Source organism: Lycium barbarum, chromosome 5 (assembly GCF_019175385.1).
Source record: "Lycium barbarum isolate Lr01 chromosome 5, ASM1917538v2, whole genome shotgun sequence".
NCBI classification, from domain to species: Eukaryota; Viridiplantae; Streptophyta; class Magnoliopsida; order Solanales; family Solanaceae; genus Lycium; species Lycium barbarum.
In genome coordinates this window covers 11,268,086-11,291,225 of record NC_083341.1, presented here as the reverse complement: position 1 = coordinate 11,291,225, position 23,140 = coordinate 11,268,086, and the positions used below count along the sequence as shown (strand labels likewise).

Genomic DNA, 23,140 nt, shown 5'->3' with positions numbered 1-23,140 from the left:
AAAAAATATAACAGATCGCAAGCTAAGAAAAAAAAAACATAAAAAAACAAATACTCTTTTAGAAAAATTACTTGCATAAGCAGCATAACTAGTAGAATGAACAATGAAAAATCCGTGCTAATCAATGAAGTAGCAAGGAAAAAGATATGTAAACGGTTGTGAAGAAAATATCTTAAGTATGTCAATGGATAATAAATAAGAAAATATATTTTTCTATTGAAACGAAAGCTATTGAGTTTACCAATATCTCAATTTTCTTTTCTTTGGGTAATCCATCGAAAGTTCCTCTCAAACTGGATTAAATAGATAAACTATCACCATACATAAACACGTAAAATAAACCAAAAGATCATAATACTATGAGCATTAGGTTCAATAAATAATAATCTGAAATAGTAACAAAAGTTAGCAATTAGAAAGCGTCAAATTGACTAATTAAATTTTCAATATGAAATTAATTTTCTAATTTACATAGTCGAGTGTATCCATTTTCTATCAAAAAACAAACAAACAACATTAAAATAATTACATTAAGAAATAATACCTGTTTGACTTTAGGCCTGGGTATAGTAGGCAAAAAACCTATTTTAGTGTCATAATTTAATGTAATACGACTATCACCATCTGCGCATAGAAATGAAATGTTAAAACTAAATAAATTTTGAAAAAATGAAGAATGTGAAGAATGCAGTAAATATAAATTCCCGAATAGAGCCCGTGCATGTCTATTTGCTTTAATTAGCCAGTATTTAAGGTTTGTATTTTGAAAATAACTTTTAAAAACATTCTAATTGTTATTATATATATACAAAATGTATTTTATGTACTATCACTTTAGTTGTAATTAAAAGTCTTTGAGATGGAAAGAGTCAGACCTTTTTATCAGTATCATGACAATGAAAGTTGTTCATTGATGAAAAGAAAATTAGTAAGAATATGAGGGAAAATAAATATTTTGGTTCTAAATTTTTTCTTTTAAATTCTTTAATATTTTATATGTATACCGACAGGTTAAGTAACTGTTCAGATCCAAACATAAGAACCATTTTGTTGTCTATATTGGATTAAAATATTTTTATTAAATTAATATTAATTGTTACAAAGAAATCAAAATTAGAAAAATATATGTTATATCATTAATCACCAAATTTTAATTCTGAAATGAAAATATAAAGTAATACATTTTATAAATGTAAAGAAATAATAATCAGAGACTATAAAGGAGAGTAAATAAGTAAAGTATTGACAATGAAGTAAAACGGGGATAAATGTCACTCCCTCCCTTTACTTTTACTTGTCGACGTTAACATATCAAGGAAAAAAATCACGGAAAAAAAATCTTCTTCTTATTTTACCACTCACATTAATTATTCATTTTCAAATCATTTTCTGATGCTATTGAGACTATATACCAATAAATATGGATATTATGATAAAATATATAATTTATTTATTAATTTTCAAAGAACGTGAAAAGTCAAAAGTGAACAAGTTATGTGTAGGAGCATTAAAAACAAATTTGCATTGCTATTGTTCGTCCTCTCTTCACATTTAAAGTGTTGACAAAGAAGAAAAACGGGGATAATAGAAATAGAAAAGAAGATAAATATAGAATAGAAAAATAGGCATATATTTTTAGTAATGTGGCCAAGTAATATGGACGAAGGGAGTACTTCATTTTTATTAATTTTTAAAGAACGTGAAAAGTCAAGTATAGTAATGTGGCCAAGTAACATGAGACGGAACAAGTATTTTATTTATTAATTCTTAAAGAACGTGAAAAGTCAGGTATAGTAATGTGACTAAGTAATATGGAACGGAAGGAGTACTTCATTTATTAATTCTTAAATAACGTAAAAAGTCAAAATGAATAAGTAAAAGTGCACGGAGGAAATAAATATGTGTCGGAGAATTAAAATAGAAGTACACACGTGTGTACATGAGAAGAGAATACATATTCAGCACTGTGGCATATATCCACGTGAGATTTATTACTTCTCAAAGAATGTGAAAAGTCAAAAGTGAACAAATTAAAGTGCATGGAGGAAATAAATTTGTGTAGGAGAATTAAAATTGAACTGCATATGTCTATACATGAGAAGAGAATAAATATTCAGTTAGAACACGAAAAGTCAAAAGTAAACAAGTAAAAGTGAATGGAGGAAATAAATGTGTCGGAGAATTAAATTTAAAGTGCATACGTGTATACATGAGAAGGGAATAAATATTAAGTATTATGACACATGTCTACATGGGCTATAAAAATAGTTGAATAAAGTGTACAAATTATATAGCTCATGGTACAAGAATTTAATGCGGGTACAATTCGTGAAGCTGTTGGTACAAGCTTGGGGAGCCGTGTTCGTACCCCCAAGCTGCTTATATATTATAGATATATAATAGAAATGTAAAAAGCCAAAAGTGAACAAATAAAAGTGCATGGAGGAAATAAATTTGTGTAGGAGAATTAAAATTGAACTGCATATGTCTATACATGAGAATAGAATAAATATTCAGCTAGAACATGAAAAGTTAAAAGTGAACAAGTAAAAGTGCACGGAGGAAATAAATATGTTAAGAATGTAAAAAGCCAAAAGTGAACAAGTAAAAGTGCATGGAGGAAATAAATTTGTGTAGGAGAATTAAAATTGAACTGCATATGTCTATATATAAGAAGAGAATAAATATTCAGCTAGAACATGAAAAGTTAAAAGTGAACAAGTAAAAGTGCACGGAGGAAATAAATATGTCGGAGAATTAAATTTGAAGTGCATACGTCTATACATGAGAAGGGAATAAATATTAAGCATTATGACATATGTTTACGTGGGATATAAAAATAATTGAATAAAGTGTACAAGTTATATAGCTTTTGGTACATTTTCTATAAGAATGTAAAAAGCCAAAAGTGAACATGTAAAGGTGCACGGAGGAAATAAATTTGTGTAGGAGAATTAAAATTGAACTGCATATGTCTATAGATGAGAAGAGAATAAATATTCAGTTAGAACACGAAAAGTCAAAAGTGAACAAGTAAAAGTGCACGAAGGAAATAAATATGTCGAAGAATTAAATTTAAAGTGCATACGTCTATACATGAGAAGGGAAATAATATTAAGTACTATGACATGTGTCTACATGGGATATAAAAATAGTTGGATGAAGTGTATAAATTATATAGCTCATGGTATAAGAATTTAATGCGGGTACAATTTTTAAAGCTTAGGGTTCAACCATGGGCTGCTGTGTTCGTCCCCTTACGGGGCTTCTATATAATCGAAATATATATATATATATAGATTATTATTATTATTAGTAGTAGTAGTAGTAATAGTAGATTATTAAATTAGGTAATATTTTGAACTACAATTAATAACTTCTTTTATAATTAATGCAAATAGAATTTATTGCCAAGTGACTTGTTCATATTACGCTACTTGGTTTAATATTAAGCTAGACTCCTCTCCTTTTATATATATATATTATTATTATTAGTAGTAGTAGTAGATTATTAAATTAGGTAATATTTTAAACTACAATTAATAACTTCTTTTATAATTAATGCAAATAAAATTTATTGCCAAGTGGCTTGTTCATATTACGCTACTTGTTTTAATATTAAGCTAGACTACTCTCCTTTTATATATATATATATATAGATATAGATTTGTAATAAATTGAATTTGATATTTAAGTAAGATCATCGAGATCTCCATTGATTCGGCTCATTGTATATCAAGATCTTTTTTAATGTAATCTCTTGAGAACTCTACTATATTTCAATATTTGTCTGCTTCAATATTGTCCTGCAATACTTAATTCTTTCTTTCGCCTACAAAATATCTTCCTGCCAAATTAGGGGCGGAGACAAATAGTACGAAGGGTGACTGAAAATCAGAATAGTATATCTCCAAAATATCTTACAAGGTCCAAAAATTATCTTCAGCTTCTAAGAATTCACCTCACCTAAAGAAAGCATGATAATCAATCAAAAAACATTGATAATATTAAGCAACTGTCCTTTTTTGAAAGAAAAACCAAGAGTGACTTAAATATTGATGAAAGATTATCAATTTTATAATATTCTTTAGAGTTTTGTCCGGCAGCGTTTTTTATATATAAAAGAAACTTTACTTAAAACTACAAATCTCATGAATTCCACCAAAATACTTTGAGCAATTACCTATAACTTACGGTACACCACCTCTACCAAGAACCTATGAACAATTACCATCATACTACAAATCACCACCACCATTAAAAAAAGCTACTATAAGCAAACTGCCACCAATGCCTCACCTCTACCGCCTGAAAAGTACGAGTAATCTCCCATCTACAGTTCACCTCCACCTCCATCACCATCTCTTCCGCCAACCTACTACAGTCAAACCTCTCTATAACGACGTCGTTTATTCCTATATTTTTTGGCTGCTGTCACGAAATACTGTTATAGAGAACATATAGTATAACATAAGATGAAAGATCATTCCACAAGAAACATGGTCGTTATAGTGAAATGTTGTCATAAAGGATTGTTGTTATAGAGAGGTCTAACTGTACTAATATTCAAGTCATTCGCCTTGATAATGTTATCATCTCTCTGCTTTCAACTTCTTAGCATCTTGTTGGAGTGTCTCCCGTTATTCTTCTACCTCAATCCTGAAATGTACGTATGTTTTCAGAAATCATCAGCTTTGGTTAGTGTAGTTTCTTATATTTTACAATTTGTAATAAGTAAAATTTGATATCTAAGTAGATCCTTGAGATCTCCATTAATTCGGATCGTCATTATATCAAAGATCTTTTCAATATAATCTCTTGACAACTCTACTTTGCTTCATATAATGTTGTCTTCTTATTCATCATCATGAAAATTCATGGTGATTTCTTGTTTAGGGAAGAAGATCTTTTTGAATGTAATCTCTTGACAATTCTACTTGGCTTCATAATGTCGTATTCTTCATCATCATGAAAAGTTGTAACTCTTAAGCGCTATTACAAATATTGTTCTGAAGTTAGAACTCCATAATTCAAATTTTAGAACATTATATCGTGTTCTGAACTAACTTCACAGTTCAAATTTCAGGACACCGTATCTTTAAACTCCATGCGCAAATGCTACATGATTGAATTGCAATCTGTAACTTCACTTCCATTCTATTTGCTCCATTTCAATCTTTTTGCACAATGAATCCTCTCATATCATGGCTTCCCTTGTTCATGATCTTTTTATGTTGTGGTTAATTATATTTTAATTACATGCAAATGTTTATTATGATTTAAACATCAGCCCTAAAAGTGGCTACCAGTGCACTCAACTCCACTAATGCTAGTTCCTTCTCTAACTTTCTGATAACAGTCTCATTGACTGATTTGCAATAAGTATTACACCAATCACCACCTTTGAATCTAGACCAAGACATAAAAAATCTTGAAAACTAAATTTGGGTTTCCAAAAGCATGCATAAAAGAGAAAAGATGCACACAAATTGATCAACATAGCGAAGAAATCCATTTATTTGAAAAATAAATAAATTAAAGGGTGCTGATTTTAATTAATTGAAGATACGAGTCTTTAAATTAAAATTTTCAATAATCCCTTTGGACAATATTTGTTGAAACTGGAAAATCAGAATCCTAAATTTAAGTTGAAATAAAAATTTATTGTGTTTGTTTTGTGAGTGGAAGCCATTATTTCACTTTGTCGAAGACATAATTAAGTAAATGTGGTATCTCTAATGACTTAAACTTTTAGATGAGAAGAACACAATTCAACATGATATGAAAACAACCAGAGATTCTAGATTTGAGTCTCACTGCCTCCAAAAGGATTGCCAACATACTTGGTCCATGAAAAACAATTAGGCCTATAAGCAAGCATGTCAAACACATGGTTAAGCAAATAAAAATGTTTCCTTTCACATTTTAAGCTTTTAGATGAGATAATCACTTCAAATTTTCAAACTAGTTTTTTTAATTTCAAATTTGCATTTCAAGTTGAAATTAAAACAAAATAATTATTTAATAATAGTAGTTAAAATTGTAATTTGTAAGAACATTGATTTGCAAATAATGAAGTATATCCAAACTTTGCTTAATTGTATTACCCCTACAAACCTGATACATACGAGTCTTAGAAAAGTCTGAGTTGTGAATGATGGAATACAAGCATAAACAACGGAAACAAATAACCAAGATCGAACTTACATGTAATATAGACAATACATAATCAAGATATTAATCAAAAATAAAATTGATACTTATCTCTTGAAGCGTGACTGCGACCACGAATTGAATCTTCAACCACGAACACACACCATCCACGAGATCGTCATCTTTCAGTTCCACAGTCTTTTGCTGTGTAACCCGAGTAATACCAGAATTTGTTCTATGGAAAAAGTGTAGAAACTTGTAAAACCCTTGGCCTCCTTATGGAATAAGACTCCAATTTTATAACTATAGGTTTTAGAGTTTTCACCCTTTTCCAAAACATGTTGGGTCTTTATTTTCCACCAAGAAATAATATTCCATTTAATTCTTTATTATTCGGGCATAGCAGGGGCCACAAAATTTAATTAACAAGGCTTCATATTATGGAATTAATTCGAAATATTTGAATTAATCCTACCATAATGAATTACGAATTATTCCACTAAAAAATCGTAACTGCACTCCTCAGTTCAATTTCGAAATCTTTCATTAAATCTGATTTAACTCCCCATGTTAAGATTACAGATACCAATCAATTAAATTAAATTAAATTACTTCATTGACTAATTGAATCCTTTATATTTCTGCTTAACTTATATCATGTGACGGATACAAAATTCACCTACAGGGTTTTCACATGAGATTTACAAGCATTCATAAAGGGGGTATCATCAATCTCAAAGTCGAGACATGGATTCTATCAACTAATTATTATTTTACAAATGTATTTTGCCATCATCCAATTTACCAAGAATACATAGACCCGCATTTGAGTCGTACCTTTTAATAAATCAAAATAATGAACAAATCACATTGATCATAATAATTATATCAAGATTAAGAGTATAAGTACATTTAATGAACTAGAGAATTTGTTTTATATATTCAATACAAAAACACTATCTCTACTTGGTCCGTTCAATACATACAAAATGTACTAGCACAAGAAGACAGAACTATACCATTCCCATAATGAAGATACATTATATTAATCTTGTGCTACAATCAAACCGATGGCTTTGTCCAAATTCCATCTTAGATTCTGAACATAAACTTTATACTTATAAGAACCGATGATTTAATCTTTCGTGTATAAGCTAAACTCTATACGCTAAATCATCTACTATATAAGTAAAGGACACACATATTAATACATGATCTATTTAACTTTTTATTAAAAAATTGAATAAATAATTATTCTATAATAAGTATTATATACAAACACATGATTAATAGTATATATCTCAACAATGAAGAGATCATGTCCATAGAAGAAGCAACTAAGAGGACTATACGAGCGCTCACTATAAAATGATTAATTTTGCGTTATATGTCAGCTTAACGCAACTTTTCTCCTTTATCCTGACTTGACCAACAATATGAACTTGTTCACGGAAGGAGTTATACTTCTTAGCTAAAGTTAAAAAGTTACGAACACCTTGTTTCATAACAAAGGATTAAATCAAACAAATTTGGAAAATTAATTATCACCAAAATGACATAAAAATCCACTTTTTTACTGCTTCACATAAAAATCCACTTTTTTACTGCTTCTCTTGTTTTTTAGTTGGTAGAACAAAACTTTGTGGCATACAACTCACAAATAGAAAATTTCAAAGAATTAAGAGAGATAATTGTCAAAGGGCTTATTTGGACTTTTCTATTATCTTAGTGGGCTCCCATGAAGCCCTTACACAAATATTTAAAAGGTTTTCATGTTGCTATATAAAAGCAGAGGTCCTTAACTATACAAAACAAGTCTTAGTTCTTACTTCCTTTCCCAAAATCAAAATGGGAAGCTTTGGGAAGTTGGGGCAATGGCCTCTACTTGCATTTACTTTGGCTATTTGCATAGTAGCCAGCAATGTTGTTGCTGATTACTCTTATGGCCACACTTCTCCATCTCCTTCTAAGTACTACAAGTCGCCTTATCCATCAAAGCATCATGTATCTACTCCTTACTACAAGAAACCAACAAAACCGGTTGAACATTATCCATCCCACTACTACAAGTCACCTTCGCCATCAAAGTACCATAGCCATTTAACAGTCACTTATAAACATTCTCCATCACACTATTACAAGTCGCCTTCGCCATTGAAGTACAAATCACCAAAACCAACAAAATATTACAAATCGCCTAGTCCTTCAAAGCACAACTACAAATCCCCAAAATATTATAAGTCACCTGCTCCATCAAAATACAACAAGCCGAAGCCACCAACAAAATATTATCAGTCACCAGTTTACTACAAGTCTCCACCACCTCCACCACCAAAATACGTTAAGAAATCACCAACTTACTATAAGTCACCACCTCCACCAAAGTACGTCCAAAAATCACCAACTTACTATAAGTCACCTCCTCCACCATACTACAAACCATCTCCATCTTACTATAAATCTTCTCCACCTCCACCAAAGTACGTTCAGAAATCACCAACTTACTATAAGTCACCTCCACCACCATACTACAAACCATCTCCATCTTACAAATCTCCTCCACCTCCAACAAAGTACATGCAGAAATCACCAACTTACTATAAGTCACCTCCACTGCCGTACTACAAACCATCTCCATCTTACAAATCTCCTCCACCTCCCCCAAAATACGTCGAGAAATCACCAACTTACTATAAATCACCTCCTCCACCATACTACAAACCATCTCCATCTTACAAATCTCCTCCACCTCCACCATACTACAAACCATCTCCATCTTACAAATCTCTTCCACATCCACCAAAATAGGTAGAGATATTACCTGCAACTTATAGTTCACCACCACCAACAACAAACTACGAGAAGCAAACTCCCACCTATGCCTCACCTCCCCCGCCTGTGAATTACGAGCAATCTCCGACCTATAGTTCACCTCCACCCCCACCAACCTACTATTAATATTCAAGTCATTTGCCTCTAAATTTCCGTCATCTCCCTGGCGTTTAACTTCCTTGCATCCCCTTGTTTGGAGCTTCTCCGCTTATTTTTGTATCTTAGTTCTAAATTATATGTATGCTTGAAGAACTCAACAGGCATTGATTGGTGTTTTTTTTTTTTTTTTCCTTTTATGATTTGTAATAAGTAGAATTTGATATCTAAGTAAGATCCTTGAGATCTCCATTGATTCGGCTCAATGTATCAAGATGTTTTCAAATATAATCCCTTAAGAGTTCAACTTCTTCAATTTGTTTCTACTTCAATATTGTTTGTCCCAAAAAACTTCAAAAAATATTTTTGAGCTAAAGAATACCTCCCATCCAAATTAGGAGCTGAGACAAAATAGCTCCTAATTTCTGGAAATCAGAAACATTCAGAACAGAGAAGTATTTCCTCAAAATTTGCAAAAGTACAAAATAAGGATAGAGCTCCATTACAAAAGAAATCTAAGCTAAGGATAAGGAGCTTATAAAATCCGCAAAAGTATCTGCATTAGTTATAGGGGTAAGGAGATTCCAACTAAAAAGATTTACTAAACATTTATAGACTTCAGAGAAAGGGTTAGAGTGATCTGATCGTGTAACAATTGAGTTTGGAATCAACCAATAAAGACCCTCTTAGTTCATCCGTCTAGGTTTAACATGCAAACATTTGTTCATTTTAAATTTCAACGGTTTAGATGTATCCTGGTTAATTTATTAAATATTAAAGATCCAAAGAATTTACATTTGACGCTTCGAGACTTGCTTTGCAATTTGTATCATATAGACCGCCTTACTTTATGTATCGCCTTTTAAAACATTGGTGATCACTCAGATGCCAACTCGTAATACTATGATGTGATATGCCATCGAGCAGAGACTTGCTTTGCAATTTGCATCATATAGACCGCCTTACTTTATGCATCGCCTTTTAAAACATTGGTCAAGATCACTCAGATGCCAACTCGTAACACTATGATTTGATATGCCATCAAAACATCTGCTGTTCCTTTCTGCCCATAAACATCAAAAGATGACACCATTCTCCAGATTTTTCTGATGATTTTAACAACTCTCCAAAAATACCAACTTTCATAGGCTTGCTTCACCGACTGAGGCATGATCCATTTCAATCCAAAAGCTGTGAGGAAGAAGTTCCAAACTTCAGCAGCAACTGGGCAGTGTAGAAGAATATGGTTAATACTTTCTGAGTTTTGCTGACACAAATTAATTTGGGTTAGAGATGCCCCTCTTAGAGCTGTCCATGTGAAGCATGTAACTTGTGGGAACATTGGTTTTCCAGATGTGTTGGCCATTATATGAACAACAATAAATGCATTCTCTCCTCTCTCCTCTCTCCTCTCTCCTCCATGACTTTTGAAAAACCCTAGACCAGCCATGGCTGCAACGCCCTCTCCCCAGCCTTTGGCTGTGGGAGAGACAAATCCAACCTCTAATACATCCATTTCTTATGCAAATCTCCTAAATCCTAAACAATTTGCCCAAGTTATCACAAAAACCATACTAAAACCCATCAAAACAGTTCATGGAGAACCTACCATCACGTTTTCAATAGAGGAAAGACAAGATTTTGCCATCGAAGAAGGATTGCATCAAGCAGTGGTGGTTAAATTATCTCATGGAGCGCCAGATTTAAAGGACTTAAGGTCACTTCTGCCAAAACATCTTGGTACCAAGGCCAATTGCTTAATTGGTTTACTTGCTCCAAGGCAAATTTTGTTGAGGTTTGACCAATATGAAGATTTTGTACTAGCTCTATCTCGCTCAGTTAACTATCTGCTCTACAATGGACAAGAACATCAATATAGGGTATTTCCATGGTCCATTGGATTTAATCCTAAGGAGGAAACAACTAAGGCTGTGGTATGGATTTCTTTACCTGATTTATCTCCTGATTTGTTTGCAAAGAAGTCTTTATTGTCTATAGCGTCTGTTGTTGGGAAACCAATAGCTATAGATAAAGCAACTCAAATTAAATCAAGACCTAGCACAACTAGGGTAAAGGTCATACTCGATCTATTAGATAAGCTTCCAAATCGTATAAGGCTACAGTTCGTGGATGGAAAATCTGGTAAAGTTGTCGAGATTTTCCAGGAGATTGTCTATGATAATTTGCCTTTGTATTGCAACTATTGTAAGCACCAAGGTCATGATGAAGGTAGTTGTCGTCTGTTATTGAAAAGACATAAAAATAACAATCAAGCTAATGGGGAAGATGATGGAAGTGTTGAAAAATTTCAAGGCGATTTGCGTACAATTTTAGATGTGAAAAAATTTTAAAAAGGGACTAATCAGGCAGTAAAAGGAGTAGATCTTTCGAGTCCCACTGTTAGTAATGCATTATTTGAAATTCAAAATAATGATGCGAATTTGAATGGTGTGTCGATTAGCAAAGCAGGGCAGCAACAACTTGGAAACGGAGGAACTAGTGCACTGGTTGCTTCCACTTATGAGCAAAATCGTGCATCAGGTGAAAATTATGGAAATAGAGGTGTCTCGGAGGTGCTTTCGCAAAATTCTGGGCAGCAGTTGACGACAGTTAGGGAAGCGGCGAAAGCGCAATCTGAAGTCGCAAACGTCGATCGAATTGAGGTAGTGGGTGCTGTCAATTCTGAGCAAATTCGTGCAGTCACAATGGAGGTTGATACAAGTAATATTGTTCATGAAATAACTTCTGGAAAAGGAGGTGTATCAGAGAGTTCATTGCAAAATCGTGCAGCCACAATGGAGGCGGACTTGGATACTGGTTTAGTGTCAAAATCAGTTGGTGCTACAGTAGATAAATCGCCATTAATGGCTCTTAATATTGGTGCTACTGATATGGAATAATCTGGTCAGCAATTAAATAGCAATGCAATCGAAAAAGCAGGGGCAACACCAAGAGTTGTGGTCGATGCGTCACGACTTGATTCGGGGCAAAAACTGATTGATACAGGTGATGTTAAAATTGCTGAAAAATCTGGGCAGCATGTTTTGCAAGTTGAAAACGAGAATGGAATTAAAAATTGGACATTGGTTGCACACAAAAATTCAGGCGGAAGTCGTATTGGTTCCTCAGCTAGTTCTCCAAGTCGGGGAAAGGGTGCGACAGGAAATGTTCAGTCGTGCATCGATCCTAATTTAATTCTACCAACTCAAAATGTTTTTGAACCATTGTCCAGTACTGAAAAATTTCAACGGGAGCAGTGTGTGGAGAAAAATAATACTTTTATGCAAGCTACAAACAATTTAATTGTTTCGGAGGAAAAACCAGGGGAAACGAGCCCTCATAGGTGGGCAGATTCAGTTGAGGAAGAGGAGCATATTACTTCTCCTCCTAGGAGTAAGTTAAGTCCTCAAGCACCCGTATTTGTGCCTTCAAGTAAGGCAAATCCATCTATGACAATTAGAGATACATTAAAGGTAATTGATAACTCTACCAAGAGCTTGTCCATTACCAACAAGGATATGGGAGTATTGGCAAAGAGCCCTGAGCTAAGAACTGTAGTTTCAGGAGTTAATTCAACTACAACTTATGATATTGACTTGGGCTATGACATGTTCGATGGGGATGATGAGGAGGATATGCTGGATATATGTTTTAATAAGGCGGCTAAGGATTAGGATCTCTCACCTAGGCAACAAAGAAGTGAAAGCAACAAAAGCAAAAAGAAGCCACATGGAAGACAACATAGTTGGGATGGTAAGGTGAACGAGGAATTTGTTCCAAGGCACCTACCAATGCGACTGGCAAAGCAGAATCATATGATAGTGTCAACAACTTTAACAAGATCCAATAAATCTCAGAAGAAGTGATGAACTATCAAGTGTTGTTGGACAGATTTGAAGAAGAAAACAAAAAGAAAATACTTCAAGTTACTTTAGACGGGCAAGCTATCTTTTTTAGGTCATACATATATAACATAAAGTTTGAGGTTGGTAACTCAACTTTATTCTTAATTTTTTTGTTTTTGCATTTCTTAAGCATCCTCATTCGCAATATCATCATAGAGTGCATTATAAACTCTGTGATGATCAGAGAATACCTAGTTGTCTCTAGCTCTTATTTTCTTCATGCTTGTTAATTAGTAGAGTTTCATTACCTCATTAGCATTAGTAAGGTAAGGCCTAGCCCCCCTTGCTTGTACTTTTGTCTTTGAGGTTTGCTTTTAGTGATTAATAAAAATTACCCCTAGGCACTGCCTAGTGGATTGGAAAAAAAAAAAAAAATCTTTCCAACAAAAAAAAAAAAATATGAACAACAACAAAATGTAGCAGACAAATGGGGCTGAGTACAGCCATCATTTTAGTAGTGATACTTTAAGATAAAAGTAATGCATTGTGTGCATACGTTATCCTGTCTTTCTTTTCTGTTCCTTTTGGAATACATATATTCCAAAATATGAGGGGCGAAACAGTGCCCGAGTTACCCTTTTTGATCCCTCATTGTGGATATATATATATTTTTTTAAAAAAAAGGCTTACTCATACAATCTTATTTAACCAAAGTTTAGGTTGCTTGAGATGGTTTAGACATGGCTTAGTCGTGTCTGTGTCGACCTCTAGATATGCAGTTCATAGGCGTGATCCATGATGAGGGAAGGTGTTAAAAGAAGATAAGATAGACTAAAAATTACGTGAAAAAAAGTTATCTCGTAAACCTACAATCTGATTAAGTGCAGATCTAGTGAAAAATAGGGCAAAATGAAGAAAAAGATCTATAGATGCGATATCAATTAGTTGGGAAGCCACGTCAGTGCATTTAATTTAGGTCTTATATTTTCTAGGAGTCATTTATTTCTTTAAAAGATTTATATGTAAGTAGAAATTATAGAGAACTTCTGGTATTTAGTTTTCAATATTCCTTTGTATTATATTGGTTTGAAGATGAGATTTAATGGAGCGACTTGATTAGTTGGAAAATATAGTTATATTGCTTGAGATTGAGACAGAGTTATTGATGTTGTAAAACCAAAAGTCAAGTACATCTTGTTTCTTGACAAAGAATAAAAATCAAACATATCTGCAAAATATATCAATAAAAGAGACGATAGTTTCATTTGTTTTTTCTCCTTGTCTGTTTGTGGTAAACCATAACTTTGTGGCATACAGCTCACAAATTAGAAACCTGTCAATGAATTGAGAGAGATACTTTCAAAGGGCTTATCCGCTTTTCCATTTCCTTATTTAGACTTTGTCATAATCTTAGTAGGTGGCCATCAAGTCATCAACAAATATGCAAAAGGTTGTCATGTTGGTACAAGTCACCATCATCGATGAAGTATTACAAGTCACCTGCTCCTTTGACGCACTATTACTACTGGTCACCGTCGCCAGCATAATATTACAAATCACTTGTTCCATCAAAATACAAGAAGTTGCCGCCAACGGCAAAATATTAAAAGTCACCAGCTTACTATAAGTCTACCACCACCACTGCCAACCTATTATGAGAAATCATATTCTTATTACAAGTGACATCCACCCCCTCCAAGATATTATGAACAATCACCTTCCTTTTATAAGTCACCTCCACCCTGACCAAAATACTAAAAGCAATCCTTTGTTACAAATCTCCCCCACCTCCATCTAAAGTATTACAAGCGGTCTCGTTCATATGTCTCCACCACTAAAATTGTACGAGCAATCACCAACTTACTGTAAGTCGCCTCCACCATATATACTATAAACAATCTCCATCTTACTACAAAACTCGCTCACCCCCACCAAAATGATTCGAGCAATTACCTACAAGTACACCATCACTACCAAAAACCTATGAACTAAACCATCATACTACAAGTCACCATCACCACCAACAACAAACTACTATAGCAAAACCCCCCACCTATGAGTAATTATATTTATCATGTTGAAGTTGACATTTTGAAAAGATCGCAAACTAATTCATCTACAGAAGTAAGGATTGAACTAGTATGATATCTTAACTAGTAGAATGAAGTATTCCTGTTTATTTTTCAAGTTTACTTTGAGACCATCACTTTACCTAGTAGTAATAGAAGATAAAACTTCCAAAATTTGATCGAAAGAAACGTAAACTTATTGCAGGTAATCCAAGTTACTCGATTAAATAAAGATAGCTTTTTGCTAATAACAACCTAAAGTGCTCAATTGTACTAAGAAAATCACAAAGTAACAACAAAATTATTAGCCACATAAGATTGAGGAAGAAGATTGCTTATTACAATCTGGCTAGAGCCAAGGTAAATGTGGAAAACGCAAAATCCAAGAACCAAATCACCATATTTCCGGACAAGAGACCTATTACAACTTTCAAGGTCAAGTTTCATGAGAACGACCCTTATGATGCTTCCCGTGTTTATCACCATATTCGGCATTGATTGGAAATACTTATGCTACTATTCCTGAAACTCCATGGGGATTGCAATAGAAAGCCAGAAAAATGTAGATTACTGATGACTTACACCAATAAAAGCAGACCAAAGGAACTTGAAAATTTAATAAAATAAGTTCTCTATATTATGCTTAGACGGGTGGGGCCTAAAACAGGCTGATACATAGTAAAATTGACAATTACGACTAGAACCAAACAGACAGGTCATATGTTAAATACTGATACTAATGTGAGATCAACTTATAGAGTAAATGTCAGGAAATCAGAAGCTCTTTTTAGTGTCTCTACTAACTATTATTAGGCTGCTCGCCTTGCCAAGCCCAAACAATTTCATCCAGAGCAGGTCTTATAACTTGTCTCAGCATCTTTTGGTACTCCACCTTATCACCATTTGACTTTTTCAGCTCAACCAAGTGAAAAGACGGAGTAATTTCAAATATTTCAGCGTCAATGGACAGAGTCCCATAGCTACTTTCACCCGATCCCTCTAATCTCATAAACCCAGCTTCTTTCTTCATTACTTCCAGCTTTAGATTCCTGCCAACTTCCTCAAGTTTGGACATGATAGAAGAAGCAGACTTCACCGAAATGAATTGCAAGTCTTCCTTCTGATCCTTTGATACGAATAAACCAGACAAGTCGAATCCACTTGAAAGAGAGATTATATCAAATGCATTTAAATTTGTAGGTTTTGGCAACTCTAGCTTTGATTCAGAGGGAGAGATACTGTTAAGCGTATTGGCATCTACGTTAATCTTTTCCTTTTCTTCTAATTTGGTTCCCGCGTTTCTCGAATCCAACCCTTTCTTGAACCAGGAGTTTTCCTTTATTTTGGCTATCGAAATCCTTGTATGAGGGTTCGGATCAAGGATCCTAGAAAGTAATTTCCGCACTTCTGATGGGAACCAATTAGGGCACTTGAACTCAGCCTTCCTTATCTTTCCATACATCTCCATAAGATTTGAGTCTTGGAATGGAAGATAACCGGCCAACAAAACGAATAAGATCACCCCGCAAGACCAGATGTCAGCTTTGGCGCCATCATATCCTTTTCTGTTAATCACCTCAGGTGCAACATAAGCTGGGGTCCCACACGTTGTGTGGAGTAAGCCGTCCTGCCTCTTAGACTCGGCCAATGCGCTCAACCCAAAGTCAGATACCTTAAGATTTCCATTGTCATCCAGAAGAACGTTTTCCGGTTTCAGATCACGGTGATAAACGCCTCGGCTGTGGCAACACTCAACAGCACTAATCAATTGCTGAAAGTACTTCCTAGCTAACTTTTCCTTGAGCTTCCCCTTTGTCAACTTTTGAAAAAGCTCCCCGCCTTTGGCATGTTCAACGACTAAGTAAATCTTAGATTTAGTTGCCATGACCTCGTATAGCTGTAGAACATTCGGGTGTTCGACCAGTGCCATAACAGATATCTCTCTCTTTGTTTGTTCGATCAGTCCGGCCTTGAGAACCTTCTCTTTGTCAATTACCTTTATGGCTACACTCTGTCCCGTTTCAAGATTCCTTCCATAATAAACCTTAGCAAAGTTGCCTTGACCTAATAATCTTCCCAAGTCATATTTTTGCATCAGTACATTTCCTTTCTTCTCCATTTGAACCAACACTACTAGTAACCACTATAAATAACTTTCTCCTGCTATATGATACTCGTTTCTAACAGGCAGGAGAGGCCTTGTTAGAGAGCTCAACCGGCTCCAACAAGGCTGTGCTTCAGCATGACGGGATGTTTAAGGGTTGTGGGGTCATTGTGCATCTGGCACGAGAAGTTAAGTGTGCTGCGAGCTGAATATTTGAGATCACTAAGGATTAAGCAGACTAATGCCACTTCACACGGAAATTTAGTAGCCTCCATAAGGTAATCTCTGTTGTACAACCCCATCCTGCTGCATCCCAATTAATTTGTTTTCATAAATATGTCACAAGCACTGGACATCAATAGATAAAAGAGAAAGAATCAGGAAATTTCAATGCAAGCTTAACAATTATTGCCCTAACAACAAAATGACATAGAATTGAAAGTGCATCCACTTTATTGGGAACAGGGTAAAAGCAAAAGAAAATTATATCGAGATGAATATCGTTTTTTAACTTATGACACTCTCTACCTCATGAATACAACTGCAGTTAAAAGGGTCATACGAGATTTAAGATTTCTTCCTTACAAACTGTGAAATTCAAACTGAAGGAGAACCAAGTTCCATCACAATAGACACATTTAACCTTTTTTTACACAACAAATTTAACTCATAAAGATCGAAAAGTTAGCTAGATTTAATTGTTTCGTATTCTTTGGTAGATCCATTTACCATGGAGTTAGTTAAATTTTTATATAATCCTGGACTAGCATACTATATAACACTGTGCACCCATCAAGAAACAAATTAAAAAAAAAAAAAAACCGCCCTTTTTTCTTTCACCATACAAAATAAAAAAAAATAAAAAAAAAAGATGCAGAAACTTGATACATAAGATATGAGCTGATGAAACATGAAAGACATTTCTCAGATCAAATTGTGAGTTGTTATGGGCACATTCAGACAAAGAAATGCTCTTGGAAACACACGACTTCAAAGATAGACTTGTCACACCCAACCCCTATGGCCGAGCCAGGATTTTTACTAAGGACAACAACAAAAACAACCAGGGACGGATCTAGCCTATTAAGTGGGGGTTCAATTGACCCCCAACTTTCGACACGGAGTATAAATTTATGTGTAAAAAATTATTAAAATTGTATATATAGTAGATATAAACCCATAACTTTTAAAATATAACAAGTTCAATACTAAAATTCTTAAAATTGAACCCAAAAAATCTAAATCCTGGATCTGCCTCTGACAGCAACATACCCCGTGAAATCCCACACAGTGGGGTCTGCGAAGGTTAGAATGTACGCAGACCTTACCCGTACCTTGTGAGGCAAAGAGGTTGTTTTCAATAGACCCTCGCAAGATTTTTGCTAAGAAGATTCTAAATATTAAGCAAGGGGATTCTAATATATACATAAAAAATGAATTTTAATTTTTTATGTACAGTTTAATTTTCCGGCAAAAGGAATTCGAATGAACCCTTGCACCCCTAGCTGCCCCCCTCCCTACCACCACCAAAACCAAACACCCCAGGAATTATTAGCAAATTCAAGAATACATGCTAAGGTGAGAAAAACATCATATCTAAAAAATAAAAATAAAAACCTCCTGCATCCAACAGCCAAAACTTGATGCATCCATGCAAAAATACACCCAATATAAAAATACAAATACCCAACAATGGGTTGAAAAAAAGGCAAATAAATGGAGCAAAAGAGAAAAGGAAAAAAAAAAAACTAAAATGGGTTGACAAAAATACCTGTTGGAAAATGATGAGCTTCGGACAGATCCGAAGACTAGAAAGAGAGAAAATTGTTCGTAAAGTTGGAGATTTTGAATCTGTTTTTTTGTGTAGAAAAAAAGGGACTATTTTAAACACGGAGATTGTTTGAGAAAATGATCCTTAATAAATAGACTTTGGTCACATTTGATCCTTAAGTTATAAGTTTGGTCCTAAGCCATATAAGTAAAGATAACCTCTATTTTTGCCACCAAAATAAACTTAGGCCCTTGGGATGTACACTGCATGTGAACTATCAAACTGTTAAAAAAAATTACCTTCTTGTATTGTTCAATTTGATTTGAGAGCTTACATCACAATTCCTAAACCTAACTTGAAAGAATCATTGGGAAACTTTTGATGCGAGGAGATAAGACTTGACGAATATTACAATTTATAGTAAGTATATTTAGCGGAGTATGAAATGTAGAATGTTTTCGAAAGGGTTAAGTAGATTGTGTATGAAGAAAGATGCTAAGGGCCTTAGTTTATTTTGATGATAAAAATAAGGGAAAATGGTTCAAAATACACTCTACCTTTGGCCGAAATTGCTATAACACACTCTAACTTTGCGGAGGTCCTATGACCCTCCTGGACTATTTTTTTGTGTATTATTGAGGGTATTATCGGGTGACGTGGACAAGCAAGTGAGCACATGTTGGTTGAGCGTGCAAGGGTGAACTTAAAACTGAATAGACCCGTCTCTATTTGTCATGTTGAATTCCAAATAATCCTTCTTTATGTGCTCACTTTTTTGTCCATATCATCTGACAATACCCTCAATAATACACAAAAAAATAGTCCGGGGGATCATAGGACCCCCCGTAAAGTTGAAGTGTGTTATAGCAATTTCGGCCAAAGTTGGAATGTGTTTTGTAACCTTTTCCCTAAAAATAACGGTAGATTGTGTATGAAGAAAGATGCTAAGGGCCTTAGTTTATTTTGATGATAAAAATAACGGTTGTCTTTACTTATACAACTTATATACGGCTTAGGATCAAAGTGATATTTGTTGCAATACATTAAGGACCATTTCCACTATGTTTATACATTGAGGACCAAATGGAATCAAAGGCCATACATTAAGGACTATTTTGGTCATTTTCTCGAGATTGTTTGGTAATTTGGCCGTTTGGTGAGAGAGAAATTTTGTGCAAGTAAAAATTAGGTAAGCTTCTAATAATAGGCCAAATGTCTGACACAAGGTAGGTTTCTCGGGAAGGGAGGAGATTTTGATTCAGAAAAATATGGGAATGAAACAGCATCTAAGTGTAGTTTATTCCTTGGGACCCTAGAATAGATAATGTAAAATATTTTTGTCTAATGGAGTAATACTCTATATGATTCAACTTATTATGTCGGATTTTATCATTATGTGTTATAATTGAGTTTAAATTATTACATTATCTATAGTTTAAACATAATTTAGTTGCCTTTCCTGTCAAACTTAAATGACTTTCATATTATCTTCCATTACAGCTAATATACTGGTAATATATACACTAATCAACTAATGTTATTCTATCCGTACTAATTTATGTGACATATTTCGCTTATTGAAGGTCGACTTAACTAGTTAATCCTTAAAGATATATTGTATTAGATCAATTTAATTCAAAAGTGTAACTTAAATATTTCAAATATATATAGAAGTAGTATAATATTATTCTTCTTATGTCAATATAATAAAAAAAATATTAATTAAAAATATACAATTTAAATATCGAAAAGCTACAATATCACATAATTAAAAAAATGGGAGTATATAAAATGAAATTTAGGTAGCCACAAGTGTTTCGTTTGTAGAGCGGTGTCACGCCCCGAACCATGACCTGGGCGAAACACGACACTCAATGCCTTACTGCATGTGACCGAGCGAACCACATGGCTTGGTGAATCATCATGAGGCATAACATGAGCGGAATATAACGTGAATGCATGATGAGCCTTTATAAAACGTAGTAATTCATAATACTTAATAAAAATACTTGTTTAAACATGAGTGCGGAAATAACATGAATGAGCTAAAATGGCTATACGACTCCGAATGTCTGACATAACATAATTGACTTGTCTAGTCTATGAAGCCTCTATTATGAGTCTGACTGGAAAACATACTTACTGGGACAAGGCCCCTAGCATACCTTAGATGCATAACTAATCATAAAACAAAAGTTGACTAAACCCCGAATGAGATAGGGCTCACCAATAAGCTGATACGAATGTTGTCCTACTAAGAAGATGTGTCGTCCTGTATATCAGTACCTGCATCGTGAAATACACGCCCCCCGGGCAATAGAAAGGGGACGTCAGCACTTTGAATGTACTGGTATGTAAAGCAACTGAATGAAATAACATGGGACATGAAATAATAATGATAGGAACTGAAACCTGGTCATGAATATGAATATATATATATATATATCATGCGTAAAGTATCGTGAGTAGGGAGAGCAGTAAATATAACCGATAGCATGGTCTGGTACTTGCGTCCTACCAGCAGAACAGTCATAACTTACCAGGGACATGAGGTTTAATAATATTATGAAAGGATCCAGTCATTATGAGAGATCGTCCAGGACATGGGTGGAGCGATCCTCATCCTACGGTGGCTACGTAGTTTCAGGCTATCTGAAGCCCTCTTCGGTAATTAAAGCAACTCCCAAAAACATGGACATGTAAAATAAGTGGCACTTGCTGCCCATGGTTTTCATGAATGTAACTTCCTTGTACATGAATATCATGAATTATAGCTTGCTTGCATGAACTTGTAAAACATGTATAGTATTTTCTTGAAAATAGCATAATATATCATAAACTAGCATGCATGAACCCATGGAATGGGATATATGGGTTTTTCATAGATTACGGACAGATTCTTAATAATCATAAAGAAATATTATAAACTCAATGATGGAAGTATAACAATTCATACATAATACAATCATGGACATGAACCTAGGGTTATCATGAGCATGGTATAGAAACCTTAGTTTTCGTAAAGAATAATAATTTATGGATTATGAGGCGTGGGGAAGAACAATGATGTTCCCACACGTAGATAGTAACTCTACATACCTGGTAATGCTCCAAACTTGAATTAAATACTTAAACTTTGAATTTTTTTTCCAAAATCTTGAATTCTTGAACCTTGAGATGGGTTTTCTTGAAAACCCTAGTTTAGGAACAATGATTTCTTGCTTAGATTATTAGAGTATATGTTAGAATTGAGTTGGAAGGGTTTGGATTGACTTGCCTTGATGTTTTGGATTGTTGCTAGGGCTTGGAATTGTGAATAATGAAATAAAAGTTACACGGTCCGTATAAAGTTACGCGGTCCGTATAATATGACCATATTTTATCATGGCACAAAACAGAACGTCGGGTTGAGGTTTCGTGAAGTACGGATGACTTATACGGTCCGTATAAAATTATATGGGTCGTAATAAGTAGTTCGTATAACATGACCAGTGAACAGACTGCTCTGTACTCCTTCAGTAAAATAGCCATAACGTTTTGTACAGATGTCCCCTTGACCCCTATAATATACCGTTGGAAAAGTATTTCAAAGGGATACAACTTTCAAGAAGGAAGTTTTCACAAATTCCTAACACAAGTACCCGAAAATAGGTTATAAGTACATACTATCCTAGACTTAGACGAATTTAGAAGGCCTTAAGAACTTTACTTTTTGGTTTGACTTCAAAACGACTGTTTATCACCCGAGTTCATCCTAAATAGATTCGTATAGCTAAAATATCACCTTTATACTAGATTCATACATTTATACCTAATTCAGATTTACGGGATGTTACAATACGTCCCCCTTGGGATCATTCATCCTCGAATGATGGGTCTTGGTTAAGAATGGGACTGGACATGGCCTGAATACATGAACGTGAAGAAATATGACATGAAGCATAAAAGCTCAACATGATTACGTGGGAACATGGTCATGGATCATGAGAACTAAATATGTCATTACATAGAAACATACATGGTAGCATGAAACTGAGTCGTACCTACCTGAATGAGAATCGTGAAATAAATGTCCTTGATTTATGAATAGAGGTTAGGAATCACTACTAACTACGGAATCTAGAAAATTTTATGGTAGGACTTCCTTCATAATTCAGACCCTCACGACATTTCTCAAACGCCTACCAGCTAACTAAAGTACCAACACACAACTCACAGGGTATCTTATTACACATGATGTGACTTAACGTGATTTCTAAATCTTGAATAT

General features: G+C 34.2%; 1 protein-coding gene and 1 pseudogene across 2 annotated transcripts; one reads left to right on the top strand and one right to left on the bottom strand.

The window, feature by feature from the left end:
- Positions 1–8,001: 8,001 nt before the first annotated feature.
- Positions 8,002–9,291, top strand: LOC132639191 (extensin-2-like; annotated as a pseudogene).
- Positions 9,292–15,609: 6,318 nt separating this feature from the next.
- On the bottom strand, positions 15,610–19,305 carry LOC132640439 (CBL-interacting protein kinase 2-like). 2 transcript variants are annotated; one of them, XM_060357027.1, is made up of 2 exons: positions 19,170–19,305; positions 15,610–17,447 (listed from the first exon to the last, which is right to left on the bottom strand). In XM_060357027.1, exon 2 carries the CDS (start codon positions 17,112–17,114, stop codon positions 15,795–15,797), a length of 1,320 nt encoding a protein of 439 aa, XP_060213010.1. In that variant the 5' UTR covers positions 17,115–17,447; positions 19,170–19,305; the 3' UTR covers positions 15,610–15,794. The 2 variants fall into 2 exon arrangements, with proteins under 2 accessions (XP_060213010.1, XP_060213009.1); XM_060357026.1 differs by lacking the exon at positions 19,170–19,305 and adding an exon at positions 18,871–19,027.
- Between the last annotated feature and the right edge of the window lie 3,835 nt (positions 19,306–23,140).

Bases quoted from the DNA above. Each gene is read 5' to 3' on its own strand.
- LOC132640439 (XM_060357027.1), bottom strand. From the start codon at position 17,114: ATGGAGAAGAAAGGAAATGTACTGATGCAAAAATATGACTTGGGAAGA.